Here is a 21,638-nt window from a genome sequence, read left to right as displayed (position 1 = left end):
CATCACATGGTCCTACATCTGCACAGACAATCGGTCCAGAGATGAGGAAAATATGATTTTGTTGTGTTATTTTTATTTTATTTAATGTATTCTGAATGATTGATTTCTCTCTACAAAAGGCACAGGGCACGTGGTTATATGCACACGGGTAATGACCAATCAATGTTCCCTCTAAGCTGCGTGCGATACAGCATATCTATGCAGCGCATAAAATAAAATCCTACCTGATCCGAAAATAAATGCATAAAAATGTATTCTGTACCATTTTGCAATGCAAGTCAGTAAGTGACAGGTGACAACAAGTGGTAACTACAGTAAAACAATGACTAACACTGTCCTGCCAATGACATGATGCGTCTCACACTTATTTACTTACGCAGCCAATCAATGTCATGAACAGCTCTTTATGCGTACGTGCCGCTGTATAGCAGGTTCACGCTTAGTTTACAGAGAGGGGTCGAAATTAAGCTAGCTAACCCGAAACTATGGAGTTAGTGCACATCCACTCACCAAGCCTCATTGTGCGAAATGTTTTTATGTGAACAAAATTTGATCTCTGAAAGGTGTACATTTAACACTCAATTCTTCCAGAGCAGGACCCTCACCCTGACATAAAACACACACAGAGCTCATGAAATCAAGATTTTTGTTATTTATATGACTTATATTAAATGTAATCTAAAGGAAATTACTTTTTTGAGCCATGTAGCTTATGATTTCAGGTTTTTGTTTGTTCATTTTATCCATCCGTGTCTGTGTTTCTTTCTGCTGGTGGTTTTCCTGCCAAGTGACATACTTCCACTAAAATCTTCCTTTATGCTGATTTGTCTAACATAAATCAGACCTTGAACATAAATAAATTGCAATGTTTTTTATAATGTTTGTTTTCCCTAATTTTGCATCTCGCAGTAAACCATGAACAAATCAGACAACATATACAACTACTTTTGCTTTTGGTAAATCAATTAAATGCCTGTGAGAATACAAGCTGAATGAATGAATGAGTTTTACCCTACTTCCGTTCGCCGCATAATGTGAAGAGGGCTATTGCTGTGCCTCAGTGATTATGCCTCAAGAAAGTTCAAAAGTTTACTTAGTGTTTTTTTCATATTTGTGGATGTTGCTTGAAACAGAAAGCGTTTCCCCTTTTTGGTTGTTGATGTATGACAGTTCCATTTCAAAGTGATCATCATGCCCTTATCCCTTTCAAACAGTAAAACTCATGATAGGTCAACTCTAGAGGGAAAACCCATTTGTATCTCTTTTTGTGTCTCTTTAATATTTTGTTTTAAAAAAAGGAGCAATAAAAACAATGTCATTTTCTCTTAATTTGGAGCAACGTTTGATGTGGTCTCCCCTTCCCGAAAAAGCCCTTCATAGACCCTTTTATTATAGGGAGATGGGAGGGTCTGTAATACTTTCAAGTGAAGAACCAGTAACGGCTAACAAAACCCATTGACATCCATTAAAAAAACTAGCTTTAGCAGTTACACCATTATGGCTAAAGGTTGCTAGCTTGCCTTCCAGTGGCTTTGGGGATATATCCCATTTGGGACGCAGTTGGTAGTGTTTGGATAATTTGACTCAGGTCGTTAACCGTAATCTGAGGTGCATCTTTAAGTGACCAAAAAACCTAACTGTTCCCTTTATGTGTGTCTGATGTAACTGAGCTGGCAGAGACACAAGGCGGAAGCGATCATGCTTTAGGGCTCTTTCACAAGAGTTGGAAAATATGTCACCGTAGGGTAAAGCAACTTCCCATACAGATTAAATCCCTTTATAATGGAATTTGCAATTATCTGTACTGTCTTTTTTGCGACTTTAATATACAAACCCAATTCCAAAAAAGTTGGGACACTGTACAAATTGTGAATAAAAAAGGAATGGAATCATTTACAAATCTCATAAACTTATATTTTATTCACAATAGAATATAGATAACATATCAAATGTTGAAAGTGAGACATTTTGAAATGTCATGCCAAAAATTGGCTCATTTTGGATTTAGTGAGAGCTACACATTACAAACAAGTTAGGACAGGTAGCAATAAGAGGCCGGGGCAAGTTTTTGTTTGCCTTTTGTAAAGTATTTTGTTACTGTGTCTTTTGTTACTGTGTTAACCCCCCATCATGGGTTTTTGGTTTAATTCTTTAATAATATTTTTGTTGCTGCCACCTGCTGTCTGTGTTTGGGTTCTGCATTCAATACCTGACATTTTATCCCTAAAAAACATACAAACAAAACATGTTTCTTTGTTAACTCAGGAAAAAACTCAAACATTAAGTAAACCCCAAAACATAAGCAAACCTGCAGTCAAAAAAAGAGATGATCGGTTGTTTCAGTATCAACACAAAATGAGCAACTGTTACAGTCTATAGTCTATATTACTATAGTTTAGTTCTCAACACGTCGCTGATTGATTTATCCAAATTCTTATCCCTTTCCTTCTTAAAAAAAAGAAAAACCTTACTAACATCACTATTCTTAGCTTTGTACACTGTGCTAGCCTTTAATGGACTAGTTTTGATGCACTTATGTATTTTGTTGTCTATGTTGTTATAATTGCTTCCAATGTTTCCTCATCTGTAAGTCGCTCTGGATAAAAGCGTCTGCTAAATGACTAAATGTAAATGTAGGTTTCAATATTTCCGTTGTATGAAAAAAAACAGAAAAACAGCTCTTTAACAAAAGCTTAACGGAATATTGTATGGTGTAAGTTTAAAGTGGTGATCGCAAGTCCATTAACCAAAATCTGTTTTTTAATGATTTTACCCATTTTATTTGAAGAGTTCCATTAACACTTTCAGTATCAATAGAATTTATGCTCGTATTCTTTGAGCATAATTACTTTTCCAGTGTAGTACCTTTTCCACATATAATTAAGTTGGCCTGGTTTATAGCTTTTATGATGCGTAAGTCAAAAACCCAGAAGTGTGAAAATGGCCTTTTGATCAATAGAGGGTATGGAGGTGTCTTCACTTTACCACGTGAGCATGCCAGATCGTGCCCTCCTGGGTGGCAAAACACTCAGCAAAATGACTGCTAACAATATCAAGAAACTTATTTTAGTGTCCAGGAACACCCGATTCCGTCGCGGTGGAGCCGTAATGATCTGACATGTTGCGTGGAAGGGCATTTCCTGATATTGTAAGCAGTCATTTTGCTGAGTGGTTTGCCACACATGTGTTCACGTGGTGAAGTGACGACACATCCATACCCTCCATTGTAAATGAAGAAATCATATTAGCAAGCCCTTTTTATAACTAACTAAAACATATTAGAAAAACAACCACATGAACTGATGACAGAAACCATCTTTGGCAAAGATATATATATCGAGGTATTGCGCGATTCCCATTCGTTCCACGGAGATGGCGGGGTGTATGACAAATTGCAGCCAGCCACCGGAGGGCGATCGAAGTACTTTGGCTTTGGATAACCTTGAGTTGAAACGCTTTTATTTTGAAACGCTTTTATTTTGAACCGTTTTGCTGTGACGCGAGTCTGTGTCACCTTCATTATTCTCATGGCAGCCGCAGCAGTTATTATGAACTGAAGAGCTGCTTCTATCACACACATTACACCGAAGAGCTTCAGCAGGTAAACGCTTTTTTTCAAGCATTGTATATCATTGAGATTATTATAATGATGTCCTCCGTTTATATTGGCGTATGTTGTAATGCCATCTGCTAATGGTGATTTAGGACATTTTGTAACGTGACCAGGACTGTGACTGACGGTCCCGCTGCAGCAGAACAGTCGCATAAACTGCTTAGACTAGTTAAGTTAGTCATCCGATTTCTTTCTTCCTAACGGGTCATAACTTCTTTAGGTCAGCCACTTAAAAAGGCAGATTGGTCTAAAATGCAAACTTAAATGTATTGTCTGACTCATTACAACTAACGCACTTTACTCCCTCCGTATACTTCAGGGATCTAGACTCAGTTTCCCTCTGGTCGCAGAACTGCCGAGACACACTTTCCCAGTTTAGTCTTTTAAAATATTCGGCTATAGACGCTTCATATTTGTGCGCCCAAGAAATGCAAATGTTTTATTTGTTCATTTATACAGTTGGTATTATTTAGTTTTTTTCAAGTTCCAGTATATATTGGCTATGAAATGATGTGACACGATAACCTGTCACTCACTCTTCACAATCCTCCTTTATTGCAAAAAGCTGTAATGTTGCCACTGGCCTTCTTTATAGTTGAAAACTCAAAAGTTACTTTACGACACATTCATTGTCATAAATGATCTTGAAATACTAAATCTTATTAAGCACTCTTGTTAAATGGTCTAAGCACGCTTGTGTTCTCATGTGACAGAGTTTTGACTGAACTAGTCCCTTAAGGCAGGGACGTGCACAGGGGGGTTGCTCCGGTTGCCCGGGCAACTGCCCATATGCCCTTCTCGACTCGCGTTGCCCTTCCGAGGTGGAAAATAAATAAATCATACAATGGATGCAGAATTTCACATACGTCTAGAGAAAAAAAAACGCGAAAAGCCTCATTCACTTCCGTATTCGGGCGACTAAAGTAAAAGTCAGAAGGGGAAGGACAAACTCTGTTTACGTGGCTGCAGTGCTGCACGCGACCGGCACCTGAGCTGAGCCTGCATGAGCGGCCCTAGAAGGAGATTGTCGCGGTTATCGGGTGATACGACTCAACGTTGTCTAGGGTGGCCATACTTCTGGATTTCGTCCGGACAGTCAGGATTTTAAGCCCCCTGTCCGTCGTCCGGGGCAGCCCCTGAATCGGCCTAAACAAAACCCGCTTTAGAACATTTATTGGGACGCAGCAGCATTGCGTCTGACGCCGTAAGATCTCCGGTCAAACAAATGATTGGCTGAAAGAGGTGTCAAATAAATATCTGATATATCATTGGTTAATAACGTAAACAAGCCTCCACGACGTGGAAGTGGAGTCCACATGCTGGATTCGTCACATCATAACGGTAACTTGCTGAAACGTCAGACATCGTTTAGTCCGGAATGGACAAAAGAGCACAACTTTATATAAAAAAACAGTAGAGACACTTTTCATGGATGTCGCTGTGAAGTGGACGTTTGTAGTCAAGGGACCTGCGACATGCCAGCACAGAAAAACAAAAGTAACCGACGAGCTGCGGGTACATCTTCCCTTAAGCTTAGGTCAAATATTCATTGCCAGACAATTTAAAAAAAACGAGTAGACTGTTTCAGAATCACTGTATCATGAGACCATTGATATGATGCACAAAATTGTATTGTAGTTGCGAGTACACCAGAGTCCTATGTAATTATTCTTGCCTCACTAAATGCTGTAAAGTGTCCTCCTTTTTTGTGTTATGGAAATAGCCACCATAACGTTGTCAGAAAAGGTGAGTTTGTGATGTATAACAAACGAACAATCATCATCATCAAGTTTTATGAAATGAATTAAATTCTTCATAAATCCAGGCTGAGTTTGCCACGTTTAGCCTAAATAATAAGACAGATAGCTTGCAGACAAGCAGCCTAGGTTACTATTTTTTTGGTAGGTAGGCATTAGGCAAACTAAGCTACGTCTCTGCTGATAGTTAGTTTCTCACTATTTCATTTGAGCAAGAAGAATGAATGATGGAAGCTATGCATCACATTAATTATTTTATTCTAAATGGTTAAATGCCTAAATCCTTTCACTATTTTGGGTATTGTTTGAAGCCAAGATGCCCCCTGAAAAGAGGCTGATTCAGGAGAGGGAGAGATATTTCAGGGAGTTATGTTTTTCTGTGTTATTATTAGTACTAGTTAAGGTGATTGAGTGCTGTATTTCAGTGTTTTACTTCTTTATATATATATGAATAAAGATCCTGTTATTCTCAGTCCTTCATATAGCCTGTGAGGTTTTTTTGGGGGGTGGGGGGTTGCCCTTTTTTCAGGTCAGAGCAACTGCCCCTCAAAATTCCTGTGCACGTCCCTGCCTTAAGGGGCAACGATTGGGGTGAACCGAGTGGGTCTCAATATTAAATCATTTTTTTATTATTCAGACTTTACGTCTGTCTATGGGTTTTGTGAATCTTTAACCAATGAAACGTGTTTAAAAGAGCTTGTGACTGAACCTTGAAACTTCATTGGATCATCAAGCTGTCAGTCAAACATCATAAATCCACCCAGTGAATGAAGTTCTGCACACATTTAGAGCGATACAATGGTAAATAAAGAGCTGTTTCTTTGAAAATGTACAGCGTTCTCTTTACTAGGGCTGAAACGATTCCTTGAGTAATTCCAATACAAAAAACAAGGCAGATTTTTTTTGTCTTTACCAATGTTCATTTTGCGAAGATTCAGCGTGTGTCTGCTTGTAAAGAGAAAGTTGCGTTTTCGTGAATCGGAAATGAACGGAAAGGCAAATTGAAAATTTTCATGCTGCTTTTTTGGAAGTTCAACATTTGCATTTAAAGCGTGGAATTCGCTTCATTCGCGCGTGGAATTCGCGTCATGGGAGGGGCTTCTGGCAGACGGCTCCAGTCTTGTTGCGAAATGGCGGACATTGATTTGGTTGAGCAGCTAGCTGCGCATTATGTGCTATGAAAGGCTGAAGATAGAAGTAGACTAGTTCGGCGCCGTGTCTGGGTCCAGAGGCGCAGTCCTTCATTGTTGTTTCAGATTTCTGCCTCCGCTCGCTATGTCATAATCACATCACTACTAGAGCAGGCTCCTGATTGGTTAACGCGGCACACATTTTCGCCAAAGTTCTGATTTTTCAACTCGCGCGAATAACGAAAACGCTAAATTCGCGCCGCCTCATTCGCGTGAATCACACCGCAAGTAGGTCTATCGCGTCTTTGCATTGACTTAACATGTAAATTACTCTCTCTTAACATGTAAATCATACTCGTTCTCGATCCTTAAAATTTGGTATCGGTGCATTCCTAGTAAGGGTGGTATTAAAAAGTCAGATTCTGTATGGCCCTGCCTAGGAAGAAAACCATTATGTGAGCAAAACCTATGATAGGGAAGATTTACACACAACAGGATAACTAAGAGTATTTGATAACAAAATGTAAGTTCATGTTATGTGGCTCTCGTCCACAATATCGTTTTGCGCCTGCTTTTTCCCCTTTTGGAGCCAATGGCTCCGTAACTGATTGGGAAACACTGTACCAAACATTATTGCAAGCCACAAGTTACGACACAAAAAATGTGACTGTTAAAAAAAGGAGGTTGTTTTCAGAGTACCCTCTGTACAGGCCAGGTGCAGAAGGGTGGGCTAGCAGATATACCCCAACCACACATACAGTATAGCTGCAGAAAAACAACATTTTTTCTGATAAGAATACGTTTTGGTAAAATTATAAAAAAAAAAATTCTGTGAACTTCTGACAACATTTCTCCCAAATTCCATATAAAAATGTTGCAGAAAATGTACTGGAGAAAACGGGTCAAAACAACAGAAAAGATGATCTGCCACATATAAATAATAGCTATTTGTTAACAGCACAAAATAAGACCGCAAAAACTCCCGTTATAATAAATGAATCAGGCTTTACTGCACAATTACTTTTACATGCTGTTTATAATCAATTCAAACCAAGTGTGCAATTTTTGTGTTATTTCTATATTCTCATTTGGTGGGCGAGACAGACGTGCTGCCCATGCCTATAGCCGGCCCTGCCTCTGTTGCTCCAAAGCTTTGTGCAAAAACAGTGAGCCAATAGCCCTGAGAGTTCATGGATAAGTTGATAAGTGGCTCAGTAGCTGTTTAGTCTTGTGTACTGAATGTGGGTGTGTGGGTGCTGTGCCGTTGCACTTATCAGACACACAGCTAGCTGCTCTTCACAGATTAAAAATGTCTATTATGTGCTCTAACGTTATAACATGTATACAGAGGCTTAAAGTTTTGTAGCACATGCCAAATCGTTGTAGCGCAAGTATAAAAAGCTCAGTTCATTACATAAATAGGCAGAGGATGACAAAAAATTTACAAAGGACATTCATTTTACATACAGAATGGATAAATTGGAGCATCAGCCATATCATTTTGAATTGTTCTGAATTCTGAATTTCCAATGTTTTGCTATACAATAGTAAATATATTTGTCCATAAAAAGCTGTAGTATACTATATATTGTTGCTTGTCAAAGAGTTATATGATATGCTGAGGAATTTTTTTTCTTTTTCTTTCTATTGTATGTGTTGACGTAAAACAAGTTAAAAAGTTTATGACGATATCAATAGGGCTGTAAATCGGACAGTTCATCAAAAAACAATATTGATTTTCTCTGCCAGCTATACAGTATTTGCAGATACCTCAAGCATTTCTTACGATTAAGTTTCTTAAGCGATATTTTGATATTATATGGGTCAGTTGTGGCCTGGGGGTAAGAGCGTTGGGCTTGTGATCAGAAGGTTTGAATCTCAGCGCCAGCAGATCATGACTGAAGGGCCCTTGAGCAAGACACCTGACCCCTGATCGCTCTGCAGTAATGTGACACTGTAAGAAACTACTTGTAAGTCGCTTTGGATAAAAGCATCTGCCAAATGAGTAAATGTAAATGTACGTGCCTAGTTTACACAAGCAGTTACATTTTTAATAACTCACAAATGCAACCTTGCTCGCTCAGGATTTACAACAAACTGACAAAAAAAACTACTTTTAAATAAAGAAAGCAGACAAAAGTATTTGACGTGTGGCATCGATGCGTTGTATCATTTGAAATTGAATCTATGTATTGTTACACCCCTAAATATAATCTGGAATCAAGCAATATTGGTGCACTGAATTTAAAACTGTTAGCAATATGTTTATTTATTTCTCCAGTTTTTTCTTTTCCTTGTTTAACGTTCATTACTCATTAGCAGCACCGTGTGTGGTCTAAACGTGATGCTTTTTTCTAAACTTAATTCTGAGTGTGTTTGTGTAACAGCAGTGTAATATCTGTGAGAACCTTCTGCTGTATCATTATGAGCTTACACTGTACTCTTACTGTTGGTTTTTGTTTCCAGTGAGAAATCGGGGATTTAACATTTTTCAGACAGACTCACATTCACAAATAACTATGATTCAAAGATAATTTTTTATATAAATAAGTAGAGTTTTTCCCTTTTAAAAAACTTCTATATCACTTCTATTGATTGTCTTATAAAAACTCCACCATTACAGTCAGTAAAATAGAGACAATGGAAATTCAAATGTAAAATATGTATAACTTGCTACAATCATTTATCTGGCATATTATGTATAATTTTTGGGTAATGTAAAGTAATATTTCTGTAGAAACACAAACCGTAATTTTTTTCCCGAACACATTGCTCATTTTTCTTGGTGATTTATATTTTTAGAGCCATCAGTCTGACGGAGGCACACATTGAGTTCATTTTCATGAGGACTGAGGGCAATGGGGAACTCCTGGAAGGTGAGAATGATCACATGTAAATGAGTAAACTTGTGAATCCTTTCTCTTCACTGTTATCTGATACTGGCCACCAAATGGTCGCATTTTGCGACAGGTTTTTGAGACAGCACATTTTAAGTGCTTGCACAAGTTTGGAGTTTCTTCTGGTTTTTATTTCACGTTGAAAATGAGTAGATATTAGGAACGGTAGGCAACGTGCATACAGGGAGTTCCATTATAGATTTTTCCGTGCCATATTTCCTATTGCCAGCTGGTGGCGCTATGACTATAGGTGAACACTGACGTGGATATGCCTTCAGGACAGGACTCTCGTCGAACACGTGAAGTGTGAGGCTGGTCGCATATTGTGTGCCTGAGTTACGCCAAACTTTGGGAGGCCGCCAGGGTCACGATTCCCCATGAAAACTCTAGATCTCTGCAATTTAGCGTCGCAAAAGCCTTAGGTCAAGTCAAGTCAGCTTTATTTATATAGCGCTTTTTACAATTTTCATTGTAACAAAGCAGCTGTACAAGAAAACATTGACTATAAGTAAAACATAAAAGGTTATGGAAGTCAAAACACAGGTCAAATATCAGAAACACTATAAATTCCTACATGCAGTGTTAATTAAATAAGACTATCAAATTCTAGCAGCACCCCCGGCCAGGCAAATTGTGCAAAACAGTATGCAAACGGTGGCGAGGAACCCAAAACTCCATTGGAGGAGAAAAAAAAAACCTCAGAGGGAAACCAGGCCTTACCAGGGGATTCCAGTTCCCCTCTGCACAAGCTCGACAGTGCGCGCACAACAAGGCAAAATAAAAAACAAAGTTAGATTTAAAATTATCATTAATAATCTAATAGCGACTGAAGTTTTGTAGAGTCGCCACGTCCTTCGTCCAGCATTTGTCAGGTCTGGGAATGGATTGCGCCCTGCCCGCTCCGGTAACCTTGGACTGCATCCTGCCCGCTCCGGTAACCTTGGACTGCATCCTGCCCGCTCTGGTAACCTTGGAACAATGAGACAAGACTGGCTGAGAGTAGAGTACTGTTCTGCACTCTTTGATGCAACAAATGCATCAGTTGTTATTGGAAGTGTCCCTGGTTCCGGTTGATCTAACTAGTGCAGCCTAGATCTTTGAAATATATATATATTATGATAGTGTAGTGTATGCAAGATTAAAAAGATGCGTCTTTAGTCTAGATTTAAACTGACAGAGTGTGTCAGCCTCGCGGACAGTGCAGGGAAGACTGTTCCAAAGTTTAGGTGCTAGATAGGAAAAGGATCTGCCGCCTGCACTTGATTTTGAAATTCTAGGTATTACCAACTGACCGGACGCCTGAGAGCGTAGTGCACGTGATGGACTATAATACGTAAGAAGTTCTCTCAAGTAGTGAGGAGCTAAACCATGCAGGGCTTTATAGGTAATAAGCAAGATTTTAAAGTTTATGCAATGCTTTATAGGTAACCAGTGCAAGGTTGACAGAACTGGGCTAATATGCTCATACTTTTTTTGTACGCGTAAGAACTCGAGCTGCCGCATTTTGGACCAGTTGGAGTTTTTGTAATAGGCCTGCAGGGCAACCACCTAATAGTGCATTACAGTAATCTAGTCTTGATGTCATAAAGGCATGTATAAGCTTCTCTGCATCTGATGGTGACAGCATATGACGTAGTTTAATGATAATTTTTTTAGATGGAAAAACGCAATTTTACAGGTTTTGGCGACCTGGTTCTCAAATGACACAGTACTATCGAATATAAAGCCAATATTCTTAGCTGAAGATGAGGGTTTTATGGAAGATCCATCAATAGTTAAGCAGTATTCTTGATTGTTACGTAGGGCGGTTTTCGGTCCGATGAGTAACACTTCAGTTTTTTCCGAGTTCAGTAATAAAAAATTGCTACTCATCCACTTTTTTATATCGACTATGCATTCCACTATTCGATGGAATTGCTGTGTTTCATGAGGCTTCGAGGAAATATAAAGTTGCGTATCATCAGCATAACAGTGAAAGCTTAGTCCGTGTCGCTTTATTATATCTCCTAGAGGTAGCATGTATAATGCGAAGAGCATAGGCCCTAAGACTGAGCCCTGTGGTACACCGTACTGGACTTGCGATTTGCGTGATACCTCATTGTTTATTGCTACATATTGGAAACGGTCGCATAAATAAGATCTAAGCCATTTCAAAGCTATTTCCATAATACCGACATCATTTTCGAGTCTATGTAGGAGCATGCTGTGGTCAATGGTGTCGAATACAGCACTAAGATCTAGCAGCACCAATAAGGAGATACAACCTCGGTCGGACACCATAAGCAGATCATTTGTAACTCTAATCAGAGCAGACTCTGTACTGTGATGAGCTATAAATCCAGACTGGAAATCTTCATTAATCTCATTCCTTTGGAGGAAGGAGCATATTTGAATTGAGACTACTTTTTCCAGAACTTTAGATAAGAAAGGTAGATTCGAAATAGGTCTGTAGTTAACTAGTTCTCCAGGGTCCAGATGGGGTTTTTTGACAAGGGGCCTTATAACAGCCACCTTATATGCTTTAGGCACATGTCCTAATGTCAGAGATAAGTTAATAATGCTAAGAAGAGGATCTATAATTTCTGGAAGCATCTCTTTCAGTAGATTTGTAGGTATAGGGTCTAACATGCATGAAGTTGATTTAGATGATCTAATGATTTTAGAGAGTTCATCGTGATCTATAGTAGAAAATAAACATAATTTCTCCTTAGAGGTGCTGTAGTTAGTCGTTTGTTCAGCGGGATTCACTTCTGGTTGCATAGTTATAATTTTTTCTCTAATATCTTGGATTTTATTTGTGAAATAGTTCATAAAATCATCACTGCTATGCTGGTATACAGAATCAGAAGTCGCTGACGGTTAATTTAGCCTCTGTATCAAATAAACACCTAGGGTTATGCTGGTTTTCTTCTATTAGTGATGAAAGGTAGGCAGATCTAGACGTTTTTAGGGCTTTCCTGTATTTTTAATACTATCCTTCCAGGCAGTACGAAATACCTCTAATTTAGTTTTCTTAAAGTTGCGCTCCATTTTTCGTGCCGCTTTCTTTAGAGCCTGAGTGAGTTCATTATTCCACGGTGTCGGTCTGTCATTTTTAATCTTCTTTAAGCGCAGAGGAGCAACTATGTCTAGCGTTTCCGAGAAGGTGGCATTAATATTTTCAATGGTAAAGTCAAGATCTTCAACGTTATTACTCATGCTAGAGATTTGAGACAATTCAGGCAGATTATCAAGAAACGCACCTTTTGTAGTCGAAGTTATTGTTCTACAATATTTGTAACATGGAGTTTGATTTGCCACCATTGGGTAGTGAAGCAAGCATGATACCAGATGATACTTAAGATGAGAATGACGAACTCCTCCCAGAGTTTTTATCCGATCGACATCATAATCGTGTCAAAGTACAACAGCATGAAATTTCTAAATATTGCAATATTACACAGAAAATTTAAAATATCGGATTTCCTGTTCGGTTTAGAGATATGAGATTCTGGGGACTTCAGACAAATAACCATCTAGCGGTTGAACGGTTGAGCTTGTCATCTGCATGACATTTTAGAAAGAATTAGGGATGCACCGATACCACTTTTTAAGGATCGAGTACAATACCGATACATTTTTCCCTGGTACTCGCCGATACCGATACCAACACTGATGCTAGATTCTTTTTGTTTGTGGCAATTTTCTAAGAACAACACAATGAGACTAATGAACATATCAGCATCATTATTTTTAACAACTTCAACTCATATTATGAAAAAATAAATCAATCTTATGTTCTTATCAAAACTTTTCAAAGCCAAAATTCACAGTGTCCAATAACCTCCAAAGCGCAAAACCAAGGACATAAGCATGCAGATTGCCATGCGTGGGTCGTCATCATTGATTTTGAAATATTTCCACACTGCTAAGCGCAAATGAAGCATTAAGAGAGAGTGATTTACATGTTAAGTCAATGCAAAGACGCGATAGACCTACTTGCGGTGCGATTCACCCGAAATGAGCAAATGAGTTGAAAAATCGTAACTTTGGCGGAAATTAGCGCTACGTTAATCAGTCAGGCGGCTGATGTAGTAGTGACGTGATTATGACATTGCGAGCGGAGGCAGAAATCTGAAACAACAATGATGGACTGCGCCTCTGAAGGACTGCGCCTCTGAAGGACTGCGCTTCATTTCGCAACAAGACTGGAGCCGCCTGCCAGAAGCCCCTCCCATGACGCGAATTTCACTCGCGATTGAAGCGAATTCCATCGCACGAATGAAGCGAGTAAACTCAAAATGTTCAAGCGTCCAGCTACACACGAATAGCGCGATTCAGGTGTGAACACTCTATGACATTGTGTCTGCTACGGCAGGTGTCTCTGTGTGCACTGGAACGTTCTGTCAATTACTGAATTATCAAACTAGTGCATTTCATAACTTGCCTTGCATTTAAATATTCTGTGTGTTTGTTGTAACATTAATGTGTTAAACAACTGAAACAGGAAGTGCTTCTGGACCAGTGTTTAAGTTCTTCAAAATGGTTTGTATGTGCTTTAAGTAACTCCTGTATCACGTGTATGTCTGCCTTTGACAAATGCACATCTGAATGAACTCTGGCTTTTCAGAAATGTTGCTTGATAGACAGTTATGTAATATGCTGAGAATAAAGTTTGTGTTAAATGTTCCTGTGTGTGTAAAAGCTAATAAAGGCTGTTCTGAGTAACTTTATTGCTCTTAGAGGAAGTCATTGCAAAGTTGTAATTTCTGTGATTTTAGTAGGAACACTGCTGCTCATAAATATAGTCTTAAGGTTATTGTGTGTCGAAATTGCTGATGAACCTGTTGATTTGGTTCTACCGGCTTCTCTCCAGGACATAAAATCATGCTGACATACATAAAGTAACAGCCTGAATGTGCATAGTCAGTAGTGTTCGGTAATGCAAGCTCATTGTCTTTAGGGTACTGTAAAGTGCTATCTCCGGTACATCTGGCAGTCCTTATTGTTGAGCCCTGTATTATGTCAGCTTTTCACACAGGACGAATGAGGGACTCATAAACAACTGTGGTCCTATTTCATTGAACTCATCGATGCACCTCATTGCATTATGAACCAAGGTTATGAAAGCTTTTGATCAAAATTATGTTTACTGACATTCCTCCAAATAACTTTCTTTGGAAGACTCCGAGTAAATGATGAAAGAATTTATTGGAACATCAGGTTCCAAAGCAATTGTACCGACAGGTATGCCCACCTTACAAATGCTGTGATGATAGAGCTGGACAAAGGACGTGGCGACTCAACAAAATTATGAATGATAATCTTAAATATAATTTTTTATTTTATTTTGCCTTGTTGTGCAAGGACTGTCGAGCTTGTGCAGAGGCAGCAGTTTTTGCCAGAGGGGAACTGGAATCCCCTGGTTAGGCCTGGTTTCCCTCTGAGGTTTATTTCTCCTCCAATGGAGTTTTGGGTTCCTCGCCACCGTTTGTATACTGGTTTGCCTGGCTGGGGGTGCTGCTAGAATTTGATAGTCTTATTTAATTAACACTGCATATAGGAATTTATAGTGTGTCTGATATTTGACCTGTGTTTTGACTTGCATAACCTTATATGTTTTGCTTATAGTCAATGTTTTCTTGTACAGCTGCTTTGTTACAATGAAAATTGTAAAAAGCGCTATATAAATAAAGCGGACTTGACTTGACGATGGCTGACAGAACAAGCCGAATTCCATGCAAGGGTGCTGTGTATGTAGATAGAAATAGCTCATTCTAAGGTAATAAAAAAAACATATCGCTTCATTGTGTAAGCTCTATACACCTCTGTAGACATAGCTATGTATATTATGTTGCATTTCTATCAATATATCATCCCAAAAATTGCACACTGGACCATTAAACCTATAAGAAAATTGGTGCCTCCCCAACTTTCAGGAAATAATATATTGGCAGTTGGGTACAAATTATGGCTTTATGTCTGGTAGACATTGGCCCATCTTGCATCAGGACTAGACTTTGAACTTGGACTCACACCAGCAGAAAGTTTGGAGTGTCTGGTGTAAGACAAAGAAGTAGAGCATATTAGCCCAGTTCTGTCAACCTTGCACTGGTTACCTATAAAGCATCGCAATAATTTTAAAATCTTATTGCCTTTGGAACAGTCTTCCCCGCACTGTCTGGGAGTCAGACACACTGTCACTTTAAATGTAGACTAAAGACGCATCTTTTTAATCTTGCATACACTACACTATCATAATATATATATTTCAAAGATCTAGGCTGCACTAGTTAGATCAACCGGAACCAGGGACACTTCCAATAACAACTGATGCATTTGTTGCATCAAAGAGTGCAGAACAGAACTCTACTCTCAGCCAGTCTTGTCTCATTGTTCCAAGGTTACCGGAGCGGGCAGGATGCAATAGAGTTGGATAAAGGACGCAGCGACCCTACAAAATTTCAGTCGCTATTAGATTATTAATGATAATCTTAAATAATTTTTTTTTATCTTGCCTTGTTGTGCGCGCACTGTCGAGCTTGTGCAGAGGCAGCAGTTTTTGCCAGAGGGGAACTGGAATCCCTTGGTCAGGCCTGGTTTCCCTCTCAGGTTTTTTTCTCCTCCAATGGAGTTTGGGTTCCTCGTTTGCCTGACTGGGGGGGCTGCTAGAATTTTATAGTGTTATTTAATGAACACTGTATATAGGAATTTATTGTGTGTCTGATGTTTGACCTGTGTTTTGACTTCCATAATCTTTTATGTTTTACTTAGTCAATATGTTTTCTTGTACAGCTGCTTTGTTACAATGAAAAATGTAAAAAGCAATATATAAATAAAGCTGACTTGACTTGGGTGTAGGGAGAGAGATTGTAATTATTACAGGCATTGCGCCTAAAACGGTCGTATTTGCGACCAAAAAAATTATTTTGCGACTTGCAAAAGCATGACCCCTTTGAACTGATTGTTTTAAACGGAATAGAAGATATCAGTCAATCATTTAAAACTCAGTGAACCACAAGCTAACCCAGGATGTGAATGAGTTTTGCTCATTTAGTATTTAAAATGATAAAAAAGCTTAGGCTATATTTAATTTTAAAGCGGTCCTAAATCAGACAGTTAATGTATATCTCATGTTAAAGGAATTGTTTACTTTCAAAATGCATTTTCATGATAATTTACTCACCCCGTTGTCATCCAAGATGTTTATATATTTTTTTTCTTTAGTCGTAAGAAATTAAGGTTTTTGATGAAAACATGCCAGGATTGTTCACTATATAGTGGACTTCAATGGACTTCAAACGGTTTTAGGTTTCAGTGCAGCTTCAAAGGGCTTTAAACGATACCAGCTAATGAATAAGGGTCTTATCTATCAAAATAATCAGTCATTAAAAAAATTCCTTGAACCGCCACCTTAACGTGGTGGAGGGGTTTGAGTACCCGAGTGACCCTAGGAGCTATGTTGTCGGGGGCTATATGCCCCTGGTAGGGTCTCCCAAGGCAAACAGGTCCTAGGCGACGGGTCAGACTAAGAGTGGTTCAAAAACCCCATATGATGTTTACAAAAACAAGGACCGTGACGTCGCCCGGTATGGCGCAACCGGGGCACCACCCTGGAGCCAGGCCCGGGGTCGGTGCTCGTATGCGAGCGCCTGGTGGCCGGGCCTTTCCCCACGGGGTCCGGCCGGGCTCAGCCCGAAGGAGCGACGTGGGGCCGCCTTCCCGTGGGCTCACCACGTGCGGGAGGGACCATAGGGGGTCGGTGCATTGTGGATCGGGCGGCAGTCGGAGGAGAGTGCCTCGACAGCCCGATCCCTGGACACGGAAGCTAGCTCTAGGGACGTGGAATGTCACCTCGCTGGCGGGGAAGGAGCCTGAGATGGTGCGGGAGGTTGAGAGGTTCCGACTAGAGATAGTCGGGATCACCTCTACGCATGGCTTGGGCTCTGGAACCACACTCCTCGAGAGAGGATGGACACTTCATCACTCTGGAGTTGCCCATGGTGAGAGGCGGCGGGCTGGTGTGGGTCTGCTTATAGCCCCCCAGCTCTCCCGCCATGTGTTGGAGTTTACCCCGGTGAACGAGAGGGTCGTTTCCCTGCGCCTACGGGTCGGGGTTAGGTCTCTCACTGTTGTTTGTGCCTACGGGCCGAACGGCAGTGCAGAGTACCCGACCTTCTTGGAGTCTCTGGGAGGGGTGCTGGAAAGTGCTCCGACTGGGGACTCTGTCGTCCTACTGGGGGACTTCAACGCCCATGTCGGCAACGACAGTGACACCTGGAGGGGCGTGATTGGGAGGAACGGCCCCCCTGATCTGAACCCGAGCGGTGTTCAGTTATTGGACTTCTGTGCTAGTCACAGTTTGTCTATAACGAACACCATGTTCAAGCATAAGGGTGTCCATCAGTGCACGTGGCACCAGGACACCCTAGGCCGCAGGTCGATGATCGACTTTGTGGTCGTTTCATCTGACCTGCGACCATATGTTTTGGACACTCGGGTTAAGAGAGGGGCGGAGCTGTCAACTGATCACCACCTGGTGGTGAGTTGGATCCGATGGCAGGAGAGGAAGCTGGACAGACTCGGCGGACCCAAACGTACTGTAAGGGTCTGCTGGGAACGCCTGGCCGAGTCTCCTGTCAGAGAGATCTTTAACTCCCACCTCCGGCAGAGCTTCAACCAGTTCCCGAGGGAGGCTGGAGACATTGAGTCCGAGTGGACCATGTTCTCCGCCTCCATTGTCGAAGCGGCCACTCGGAGCTGTGGCCGTAAGGTCTCCGGTGCCTGTCGAGGCGGGAATCCCCGAACCCGGTGGTGGACACCGGAAGTAAGGGAAATCGTCAAGCTGAAGAAGGAGTCTTATCGGGCCTGGTTGGCTTGTGGGACTCCTGAGGCAGCTGACAGGTACCGGCAGGCCAAGCGGACTGCTGTCCGGGTGGTTGTGGAGGCAAAAACTCGGGCCGGGGAGGAGTTTGGTGAGGCCATGGAGAAGGACTATCGACTGGCCTCGAAGAGATTCTGGCAAACCGTCCGGCGCCTCAGGAGAGGGAAACAGTGCCCTACCAACGCTGTTTACAGTGGAGGTGGGAGGCTGTTGACCTCAACTGGGGATGTCGTCGGTCGGTGGAAGGAGTACTTCGAGGATCTCCTCAATCCCACCGTCACGTCCTCCATTGAGGAAGCAGAGGCTGAGGGCTCAGAGGTGGACTCGTCCATCACCCAAGCCGAAGTCACTGAGGTAGTCAAGAAACTCCTCAGTGGCAGGGCACCGGGGGTGGATGAGATTCGCCCTGAGTACCTCAAGTCTCTGGATGTTGTGGGGCTGTCTTGGCTGACACGCCTCTGCAGCATCGCGTGGCGGTCGGGGACAGTGCCTCTGGGATGGCAGACCGGGGTGGTGGTCCCTCTTTTTAAGAAGGGGGACCGGAGGGTGTGTTCCAACTACAGGGGGATCACACTTCTCAGCCTTCCCGGGAAAGTCTATGCCAGGGTACTGGAGAGGAGAATACGGCCGATAGTAGAACCTCGGATTCAGGAGGAACAGTGTGGTTTTCGTCCAGGCCGTGGAACGCTGGACCAGCTCTACACCCTCTACAGGGTGCTGGAGGGTGCATGGGAGTTTGCTCAACCAATCCACATGTGTTTTGTGGATTTGGAGAAAGCATTCGACTGTGTCCCTCGCGGCATCCTGTGGAGGGTGCTTCGGGAGTATGGGGTCTGTGGTCCTTTGCTAAGGGCTGTCAGGTCCCTGTACGACCGAAGCAGGAGCTTGGTTCGCATTGCCGGCAGTAAGTCGGACCTGTTCCCAGTGCATGTCGGACTCCGGCAGGGCTGCCCTTTGTCACCGGTTCTGTTCGTAATTTTTATGGACAGAATTTCTAGGCGCAGCCAGGGGCCGGAGGGTGTCAGGTTTGGGGACCACACGATCTCGTCTCTGCTATTTGCGGATGATGTCGTCGTGTTGGCCCCTTCAAACCAGGACCTTCAGCATGCACTGGGACGGTTTACAGCAGAGTGTGAAGCGGCTGGAATGAAAATCAGTACCTCCAAATCCGAGGCCATGGTCCTCAGTCGGAAAAGGGTGGCTTGCCCACTTCAGGTTGGTGGAGAGTTCCTTCCTCAAGTGGAGGAGTTTAAGTAGCTCGGGGTCTTGTTCACGAGTGAGGGGAGGAGGGAACGGGAGATTGACAGACGGATCGGTGCAGCTTCTGCAGTAATGCGGTCGATGTACCGGTCCGTCGTGGTGAAGAAAGAGCTGAGCCGCAAGGCGAAGCTCTCAATTTACCGGTCAATCTACGTTCCTACTCTCACCTATGGTCATGAGCTTTGGGTCATGACCGAAAGGACAAGATCCCGGATACAGGCGGCTGAAATGAGCTTCCTCCGCAGGGTGGCTGGGCGATCCCTTAGAGATAGGGTGAGAAGCTCGGTCACCCGCGAGGAGCTCGGAGTAGAGCCGCTGCTCCTCCACATCGAGAGGGGTCAGCTGAGGTGGCTTGGGCATCTGTTACGGATGCCTACTGGACGCCTTCCTCGGAAGGTGTTCCGGGCCCGTCCGACCGGGAGGAGACCCCGGGGAAGACCTAGGACACGCTGGTGGGACTATGTCTCCCGGCTGGCCTGGGAACGCCTCGGTGTCCCCCCGGAAGAGCTGGAGGAAGTGTCTAGGGTGAGGGATGTCTGGGCATCTCTGCTTAGACTGCTGCCCCCGCGACCCGGTCCCGGATAAGCGGAAGAAAATGGATGGATGGATGGATGGATGGAATATATGCTTTATGAACACAAATGTTCTGTGCTGCAAAGCGTGCTCAGCGACTTCACGTAATACATAATAACCTTGAGAAGGTCACGCTTGACATTGGTAGTGGTAAAAATCCATCTTATCTTCTTCTCCACGTTCAAAATCGTCTGACATCTTTGTTTTACCTTTTAACTCCCTTTTTTGTAAACGATGTTTGACTTCTTATTTGCACGTTCAACTTGTAAACACTGACTCGATCAAGCGTGACCTAAGCGGAACTAAGGCACGTGCCACACATTGCCAACAAAACACAGGTATCACTTACTGCGTGCGGTTCATGTCCGGCATCGTTTAGTGCTGCTTCATCTATCAGTTTCAAACGATCTCCAAATCAAGCATTATATTCACCGTTTATATAACGTTCATCACCCAAATGCAGTCAGCTGATCATGCGAACGTAGTTCTTGCTCTCTCGCTCTCTCTCTCCTGCACACAATGATAGTGACTAGTGCGCATGCGCCTTCTCCGGCTCTCCAGGGTGGATGCGTGGGCATGCCGCATGCTTTTCCGGGAGAATTGTCCAATATAGGACTAATAAAACGCAAACTTTGAATAATGAATCGTTTGTAACAGCAAATTATCATTGATGTTATTTAAGTATTAACTAGGCTACTAAACGACCCTTTTCAAAGTGCAACATAGAAAAGAGAACATCGGGCTAGCCTACAGTCTGTACAAGTGTTCGGCTGTTGTATAACTACTGTGCCGCATAAGTGAATTGTCAAGTAGTGCCGCCTTATTTGTCATGTTTCGTGCGAGGAAAACCAACATATTCACTTTGTCTGGTTTCGGGGAGGCTCTTAAATAGGGATGTGTTCGAATATTCGATCCCCAATAACTATTAGAAAATAATAAAAAATGCTATTTGAATATTTGATAAGACCCTAGAGTTGTCATGTCTTATTTAACGCTTCTTCACTTCATCTATAATTATTTTATGATATATAGAAATAATAATAATTAATTTGTATGTGTTCCTTAACCTTTGTTCACTCAGATCCCAAGCTAGTTTAAATATTTTAAGTTTACACACCAGATGCCCGGATCGCGTTTTATGCTGGCTCATATCACAATATTAAAATATTTCAAAACTGTTGAGCCACAGAATGCGTTAACATTACATTAAGTATAAAAATACAGTAATATACTTAATGTATTACCTTTATAACTGCAGAGAGGTTGTTCTTTGTAAATTAATTTGTTCGTTAAAAATATATTATGTAATGCTAATTTAAACAACTTGAAACCAAATGTACATGTGTGTCAGCTGTGGCCTAGTGGTTAGAGCATTGGGCTTGTGATCAGAAGGTTCGAATCTCAGTGCCTCAAAGGTCGACGCCTTTAAGTAACGGCCTGTAAATAAATTTGCACGGATGCTTTTTTGTTTGTTTTAAAAAAAGGTTTGATTCCTTATTTAGGCCCTTAGTTAAAATAAATACCTTATGTTTTGATGCCAATGCA

At 41.8% G+C, this 21,638-nt stretch overlaps 1 protein-coding gene across 1 annotated transcript in view; it reads left to right on the top strand.

Moving 5' to 3' along the window:
• Positions 1-3,418: 3,418 nt before the first annotated feature.
• Positions 3,419-21,638, top strand: part of slc11a2 (solute carrier family 11 member 2) — a 41,764-nt gene continuing 23,544 nt past the window's right edge. Inside the window, exons 1-2 of the mRNA XM_079483531.1 lie at positions 3,419-3,601; positions 9,303-9,376. Of these exons, the coding sequence (XP_079339657.1) occupies positions 9,343-9,376 (34 nt within the window). The 5' untranslated portion in view covers positions 3,419-3,601; positions 9,303-9,342. The remainder of the gene's footprint in view (positions 3,602-9,302; positions 9,377-21,638) is intronic.

This window comes from Barbatula barbatula (genome assembly GCF_947034865.1).
Source record: "Barbatula barbatula genome assembly, chromosome: 20".
Classification (NCBI taxonomy): Eukaryota; Metazoa; Chordata; class Actinopteri; order Cypriniformes; family Nemacheilidae; genus Barbatula; species Barbatula barbatula.
This window is presented reverse-complemented; position numbering and strand designations above follow the sequence as displayed.